The sequence below is a fragment of the Oreochromis niloticus genome, linkage group LG7 (genome assembly GCF_001858045.2).
Source record: "Oreochromis niloticus isolate F11D_XX linkage group LG7, O_niloticus_UMD_NMBU, whole genome shotgun sequence".
Taxonomy (NCBI): Eukaryota; Metazoa; Chordata; class Actinopteri; order Cichliformes; family Cichlidae; genus Oreochromis; species Oreochromis niloticus.
Genome location: NC_031972.2, coordinates 5,747,088 through 5,755,836, shown reverse-complemented (window position 1 = coordinate 5,755,836; position 8,749 = coordinate 5,747,088). Strand labels below are relative to the sequence as shown.

Here is an 8,749-nt window from a genome sequence, read left to right as displayed (position 1 = left end):
GCCGGTGTGTTTACAAGGTTAAAAGTCACCGCTGTTATCCACGTTTGCTTAGAGCTCTGTAGTATTTTTTATTAATGTCACGGGTTTTATTCTTGAGCTCAGTCTGGTCTACATGAGAACTGCAGTGGAGTCAAACTTGATATCTGGGATGTCAAATAATCAACAGTTATTAAGTTCGGTTGGAAATAGAGCCGTCATGTTGGACTCTGTCATACGTAATAAGGCACAGATTTATTTTTTTCACTTTAGTGCGTAAAACATCTCTCAGGTCAGCAAAAAGCGGTGAAAGGGGTGTAGTTGCCAAAATGCGCTATAATATTTCAAAGTCTTAACAACAACTGACGAGAAACACGTCAGATTATGCAGCCCTCTTCACTTTTCACTGTGAATCTGTTCACAGACGCTGGAGTGTTTGGAAGGGGGTGTCAGGTCAGGCACATGCAAAATATTTTAATGTTTTTTCACAATGTAAATAGACTGATGTGCTCTATTTATGTCTCAGGAGTGGGAGGGCAGCACAGAGTGGGCCTCTTGTCTTCTCTTTCTTCGTGGTGGGTGGGTGGAGCTGACCTGCTCAGCCATGCAGCACACCTGTGCAGGTTGAGCTCAGGAGATTATCCAGCAGCCCCACCAGCTCCTCTCACTTTCTCTTCCTCGGGCTGACTGAGCGAGATACCACTTTGCAGTTTGTGCATTTGCTCAGAAATGGAAACTGGCTCATGACCGTCCACATATTTAATGTTTGGTTTATTTATTTTAACTCAAATACTTATCATCTAAAGACTATGAGGGTAACTGCAAGACTTGTCATTATAATTTCTGGCGAGCTGGAATTTCATGTTTTGACTTTTTTTTTCTGTTTTGTCTGCAGTTATGAGATTAGATTTTTTTTGTGTTTTTTGTCTGCCTCATTAGGTTAGCACAATCTCAAGGTAAGCACAGAGCAGAACCTTCAGTCTTTTGGCTGTGCTCACTGTGTCCCGCACAAGACAGAGAGAGCTAGAGTTGAGGTTATGAGCAGAGAGGCACTCGGACTGAGCTAAACCACTGCTGAAGCTCAGCAGTGTTAAGACTGTTACATTGTTACTCAGTTTCATCTTCATAATCTCCACAGAGCTGAATGTTTTAGAGCTCAGCTGGATTGAGTAAAAAGCGGAAGGAAATCCATCTATTACACCCCGCAGGGTCCTCATATAGCGTCTGATCCCATAATCGGCTCTTTCAACTATTTCAGGACAGAATATGGTCGACCAAACTCGTAAAAGGATTTATGTGCATTAAGAGTGTTTTGGTGTGTGTGGTAGTGAACATATTGCATTGATGACAAGCGTTGATCCCCAGCAGGCACCATTAGTCTGTTTGAGCACTGTCAGGAGTAATACATCAGGCCGGGTTTGTTGGTAAAATAACTGCTTAGGAAACCATCTGGGAACATGAACACACGCACACGCATTAAGGCATGTGAGTGTGCGCACTTACTGGATACAGAAGCATGTTCACATACGTTCTGGGCATGTGTTGCAAACAGTAGATTTGGATTAAAAGGACTGTGGGCTCTGCGTCTGGGATGCATGATAACTCAGAATGTTTTTCTTATCTTGGATCTTGTTTCCTGTGAGGTCACTGTGTCTGTGTCTGTCTGTGTGTGACCTGCAGACTTGTTATTGGCTGTCAGAGGTTTGGAGTTTCCAGTCTCACCACAACAAATATGCCCACAAAGCCAGCTGTAGCATGAAAAACATTTTATTCCCCAAAAAGTCACGTTCACTGTTGATGAAAAATAAAATCTTGTAGTTGAGCTCAGTTATGGATAAAGCCTCTGTTAAATACAAACTTTTTATGGTTTAAAACAAATGAATCATTGTCTTAATAATGTGAACAATCAAAAATCTTTATGCATTTGTTTCTAACAAATTCTTAAAAGTAATAGTTCATGCAGAGCAAATCCAGTTTCATGCATTTCTTTGAGTAGAGCTCCCTCTGGTGTTTTTAAAGGAAACTGCATGGCTGAAGTTCACTCTGTCTCTAAGCTACATCTGGAATTGTGGATCCAGATGCAGGACTGTTTTATGTTTTGTTATGCGATTCTGATTGGCTGCGTTATTGACTGTTAATCATATACAGCTAAAGAAAATGTACTGACCATTCGCAAGGGGCACAGAAATTAAGAGGTCATCCTGATAGGTCTCTAAGATACAGCATCTCATAGCCTCTTCACTATGTGATTAAAAATTGTCAGTGCCAAAGACTTCCATTGTTTCCTGTAAAATCCTAAAGTCTTAAACAGTGTTGGAGGTAATGCGTTGCTACAATCATATTACACTTGCCTGTCATGTGTGGTTACTTAATCCATATATTCTCCATTGATCTGTACAACAGGAACAGAAACACAATGAAATCTTGTCAGCCACAATCATTTGAAGCAGATTACTTGAAATTCATTGTGCAAAAGCACAGGAATGTGAAAATTGTTTGTAGCTGTCTTTTTAATTAGCGCAGGGATTAGTGCTGATATGTGGCTATAAGGAAGTTCTAACTTTAATGTGGAGTAAAATTCATGTGAAGAACAACAAAAAGGTTTCAACATATATTAGTTGTTCTTCAGTTTTGTTTTGAGCTGACGCTGGCAGCTAAAAAATAATTGCAATAATTAAACAGGGTACAAGTACTTGAAAAGACTGCTCAAGTATAATTAGTATACTATACAGTTACTTTCTTAGCCTTTTTAAACTCCAGATGGCTCAGGGCTGATTTGCATGTTTTGTGTGTTTGCGTGCGAGCTATGCATCGATACAGTTCGAGCTTCACAAGAAATATATGTGAACAATTCTTGAGTTCATAGTCAGTCGGTGTGGTAAACACAAAAACTGGATTAAAAATCTTCTTGAATGGATTCTTGGTGCAATTAACCAAAAAGGCTCTACATGGTCAAGGCGTCTAGTTCATTGGCTTGAACTGCTAAAGGGAAATTAGTTCCTGACAACAGTTTTCTGCACAGGACTGTAAACATACAACATATTTTACAGTAAAGTTTCACATTTTTATACGGAAGTCTTATATGGGAGGGTTTAGTTGGTTTCTTTTGATGTATCAAAGCTTTTTTGAAAGCAAACTCCTAAAAACTGAAGTTTTAAACAGCGTGTCTGTTAATGCTGTGGGAGGTTTAATGACAGAGTCAACTTATCATAATAATGAATTGATTAACCTCAATCCTGAATTTTATCAAAAGGTTACAAAAACGGGTTAAGCTTTAAATATTGCAGTCACCACTGTCGACAAAGCTTCGTCTGCTTGGTAGACCTGTGTTATTTCCTATAAATATTCAAGTTTCTAAATACTTAAAATGAAATGACAATAAAACTAATTAGAAAGTACAAAACTATAACAGCTCTGCTGAAACCTCCCATTGCTATTCTGTATGCAAAGAAGAATTCTACATGTACCATGTGAATGCATTCAAGCTAAATTAATTAATGACAACAACATGAGCAAGTTCAGAGATGAGACTAATGAGAAAAGACAAAACCCACGAGCACAGTTTAGAACTGACCATTTATTTAAACTGAATAGCATATGCGTACAAAGTCTCTACAAAGCTAGAAAATATCTAACATACCTTTAGCCATGAGGGGGGAGAAAGTTACAAAGCAAAGATCAGACCCTGTGCAGTACCAATAGACACACATTACTAGCTTTTGGATTTCTCCTAAATGTACTCTCTTCACAAAATAGGATAAACATTAGAATATCAAAGATATACACAACATCTGTAATAAACGTTATTGTCACTTTTATACAAAGCACCTTATCAAAAACCCCTCGGTGCACGACACACGCGTGCTGCACCGGAGCGAAAAAGATTCAAGGCCATTTTGGAATTGATTACAGACAGGATTTCTGCGCCTCACGTGATCCGTAATAGAAGATAATATCCAACTTGCACATACAAGACGACATTAACAACACAGACGACGATGACTGAAAAACTCAGTGCTTCACTGGACTTTGTGACCTTTTGAACGACCTTTTAGACTTCACTGCTTTAGTGTTATTTCATTGTCACCACATATTCTCCAGCTGATTATAGCAAATGGACAGTTAACAGCTAAGCTGTGCAGCTGAGTCCTTGTAATATTTAACGGACAGTTAGAGCATTTTAATGAGTCACAGTTTGAAGGAGCCTTTTCCTGACAGCCAAGACGGTAAGGGGCGTCCATGTTTGATTTTTTTTTTTTTTTAATGTTCATCAAGCGAGCTTTAATAAATCACTTTCCTCTTTACTTTGTGTCACATGACTGTCTTTGGTAAGCAGGTGCTAGATACTGTTTGGACAGAGGGTCATAGCTGCAGCTGTCTGTTGGGCTGTCACTTGCACATTACGTGTCCATCCTCCTGCAGGAAGGCCTAGTGTTCGGTCTACAAACAACAAATACTGGAGTGTGAGCCACAAGTCTGGGAAAGTAAAGAGCAGGGGAATTTCCTAGCGGGATGATTCATGAGTGTGAGGGGGGAAAGCGTGGTTTGTAATCCCGACAGACACCCACAGGGGTCTTTAGTTTAACAGAGTCAAAACCTAGTGGTTTTGGAAAAACACTAATCCATTTCAGCACAAAGGCAGGAGACGTGAATCACGTATGAGTCATAACTTGTTGAGGCTAAATTTTGAAAAGCTGGCCATTTCTAAGCAAAGATGTGTCATTTCAGGTTTGAAGTTCCTACAAGTTACTGGATCTTCCGGACACCGCAAAGCATTTTCGACCAACATCACGGTATCAAGGTTTTCTTATTAAAACATAAAAACCTCTGGGCCTCATTCATTCACATGCATTCATTTTTCCGACCTTCTAGTGTTTAAACAGACTCCCACATGTAAACAAAAAAAGAAATCTTTAAGAGCTGCAATGAGTTACAAATCACGGATTTTAATTCCAAGTGAAAGAAGCTTATCCAGATGAATCGGTAAACCTAGTCAGTGTAGCTTATAGCTGCCTTTTCAGTCTAACTTTAAAGAATCAGTTTGGCACTCTAACAAATACATTTCTTGTTCGGTTTGTTGTGTGAAAGCTGCTAATGCCATGAGTTTATCACACCATGAAAACAAGTGGAAACAGCAAAGCTAAAAGTAAAACTGCCTACTTCTCAAAAGTACGTCTGGACTGCTGGAACAAGTCTGAGAGCAGGCAGTCTGACTCAGTTTTAACTTCATTAATTTATTACTTTTTAAAACTAGCCTTCCAAACACCCGTGGTTGGGAATACGGGCCAAACTTGCAGAAAATCTGCAAAAGCTAATTAAACAGGACTGCATTCTGTCTATATGGGTAAGCTAAGCTAAGCTAACCAGCTATAGATATGTGAATATATAACAAGACAAGATGATTTGAGAGCTGGTCGACTTTTAGCATTTCTTCTTATTTTTTAAACCACATAACTTGACTATACGGTTTGTTTTTAATCATACCAAACAAACCAAATATAATATCTGAATTTGCTAGCTTTAGAGGGGATTATGAGTACTGTTTCCACTTGCTTTCATTGCTATGCTAAGCTAAGCTAACCTGCTAGCTGTAGCTGTAGCTGTATCGGACAGAGAGATATTAAAGTTGTAAAAGTTAACTGATGGCATCCACTACTTTTAACAGCTTCTATAGAAAACAGATAATCAAAATGATTCTACAGCAGGTTTGTAAGAGCAGGTCGTCCAAACAGTGACAAGTCCAAACAGTTGCATTTTATGAACGAGGCCCCAGGTAACATCTAGTGCACAAGCTCTCTCTACATGAATCCGTCACACATGTAATAAACAAATGCAAATACATGGAATAAATACTGCCAATAGATACCACATGAACAAGAATTTATCCCAAAGACATCAGAAAAAAATAAAAAAAAATTAATCAGGACTGTCCACAAATTAAATTAAAGAACCACTTTTACATGGAATTTGGATAAACTGACCCCAGGACACAGAAAACTGGGGCATGTGGGACCAAAATGTTCCTGTACAATAAAATGTTTTTGTTTTTTTGTCCCATGCACCAACTACAACATCAAATTATCAGGACTTTTGGGAAACACAATAGAAATGTCTAATGCTGTTTCCAGCCAAAGGCACTTCATGCTGCTGGGCATGACACAGACAAACCACCAGACGACACCTGCTACAGTACACTCCATCGAGAGTTTTTGGTTTTTTAAAATTCATAAATTACTTTTTAAATATTATATAACCAGAAAAAAACTGTGTTGTAGTGGTTGAGGGGAACTGTGTCATCTAGAGTTAAAATAACCCTGACACTGAGGTGAGAATGCTTCTGGTCAGGGCTGTCCCATCTAAATATGGATGTAATATTCAGGCTTGCTTGTATGGGCATGGTCATCACACTTAACTAGGATAACATTAAAGGGGACTTATTATGCTTCTCCTTGTTTTCCATCATATATAAAGTTAAAATGGTGGACACTTGGAATAAACTAGGCCAAAATTTTAAATAATATGTGGACCAAAAGCTCAGGTATCTGCTTCAGATAGCAAAAAAACAACAACAAAAACAAAAAAAACCTCTTTAATGTCAGCTCTGGACATGTGTACAAAAGTCCCGCCCACCTGCTGAGCCTTCTGTTTGCAGGTAGTAGCCAATTAGAAGAAGTTCGGTTTAATAATGGGAGGCCGACTCAGACATTGAACTGAAGGGCTACATCAAGGACCAAAATACAATAAAGGAGGATTATTTTGAACTGTGACGCATGCAAAGCTACTCTAGGAGACTAAAAGAAAGAAAATATGGAAATGAACACAATAGGTCCCCTTTAAGTTGCAAAAGTAATTTACACGATAAAAACAGCGGTAAAACTTTTTTCCCTACGTGTACACCATGAATGGCAATGTATAAGGTTTAAAATTCACAGTGCTTTTCAGTAGACCAGAGTATGCTTCCGATTATAATCCTTAAGATCTGCAAGCTCATATTAATAGTTGATCATAGTTTGTAATCACATTTCTATCCGTTAATCACCCCTCTGTGTGACAGCTGTCACGGTTTGGGATGAAGCCTGCAATTCCACGTTGAATCCGTTTATGGAATCCAGTTTTAGCATTTCTAATTACGTCTCCGTGACATCAGTTTGCCGTTCTCCCACAGAGCTGGCATTTCCTACAGCTGCTGCTTCACAATAAAAGCCCACAAAACAGGATTCTGAAATCTTGAGGATTATAATTTTGTTAGAGTCTTTTAAGCTAAATAAAGAGTCACCTGTTGCACAAAAAAGCTACCTGAATTGTTCAATTTCACTTATAGTTTCTTATTATTAACATAAGGTTTAGATAGTGATTGTGGAATTAAAATAGAATCTCTATGCTATTATCAATAAACAACTCCCCAAAGTTTAGAACATTTTTTTCTTTTCTTTTTTTGTAAAGAAAACATACAAAAAGGTAAAAATTTGATTTCTTTTTCTTTGGGACAAACCTCTTGTATAAGAATTCAGCTCACACAATTTGCAGTGTCCATCTGTACAAATCCACCTCTATATTCTACTATATGATAATGCAGTAGTGTTATTTCCTCCAGCTTTCTCTGCTTATTGATGATACACAGGGTCTGACCTTCAGCGCCTGTCAGTTTCCTGACAGATAACACACGCACACACTTTTGTCACGGGGGGGGGGATTATGAGATCTCGCTCTCTCTCTGTTTCTTGTTGTTTTTTTTTTAATCTCCCCCTCTCTTTCTTATTTCTCCCTGGGTCGACTTTCACCAAAACCCATGACAGAAACACCACTTTCATTTCCATCATCAAGACAGCAAAGAGAAAAAAAAACAGAGAGAAAAGAAAAAAAACTGGGAGAAAGAGAAGAAGGAACCAATTAGTGGAGACGTGACATCCCCTGGTGATATCAGAGTCAGGATGTTCTTGGGGAAATGCACCAGGTCGATTCTGATGCTTTTTTTTTTATGGCTGCACTGCCACTGTGCTTTTTTTATTATCATTATAGCTAATGAGCTACCGATCACCAGGTTTGGAGTTAGTGTGGATATGCTCCTGTTGAGGAGGTTTCTGCAGCATCCTGTGTCATATCTGGCGTTAATTACAAAAAAATACTTTTTACCCCAGTTATTTTCAGTGAAAATGCAGCCTTTTTATTTTTTTCACGAATTTGTTTGGCTGAAACAAATTTTTAGACACATTTTTAGCTCTGATGTCACAAAAAAGGGAAAAAAAAAAAAAAACACCAAGCAAAGGCCATACATGTGTTTCAACGTGAGTGTGTATATGTGTATGTGTTATTCCTTGATGAGTCGGTAGATGTGGTGCTGTGCTCCATGCTCGTTGTTGGACACCTCGAACACACACGCCATACACAGCAACGTTTCCTGAGTGTCTCTGTTGCTCACCACCTGGAAACACACACACGGGAATGACGAACGCACAAGGGGTCAAGGACAAGCACACTCGTATACATATATCATTCAAGATCATTGCGCCTTCAGTCCAATAACTGTACTACAAGTATACTTCAATATACTACATATACTACAAGTAAACTCTTATCCTCCTTAAGGCAACAGCTAATGTTTCAACATGTATTCACAGCTGTAGGATATAGAAGACAATATGCTTATACAAAGCACATGAAACAAGTACAGCACCTGAACAAAACGTGTTTAAGTGCACTTTATAAGGTCTACCAATGTAGAAAGGTGCCACTGAGTCTTTTACAAGCACACTGAAGGTGCTGGTTTAGGGAG

At 38.6% G+C, this 8,749-nt stretch overlaps 1 protein-coding gene across 1 annotated transcript in view; it reads right to left on the bottom strand.

Moving 5' to 3' along the window:
* Positions 1-3,533: 3,533 nt before the first annotated feature.
* tead1a (TEA domain family member 1a) overlaps positions 3,534-8,749 on the bottom strand; it is a 46,938-nt gene continuing 41,722 nt past the window's right edge. The window contains exon 12 of the mRNA XM_003439426.5: positions 3,534-8,398. Coding sequence (XP_003439474.1) covers positions 8,285-8,398 — 114 coding nt within the window. The 3' untranslated portion in view covers positions 3,534-8,284. The remainder of the gene's footprint in view (positions 8,399-8,749) is intronic.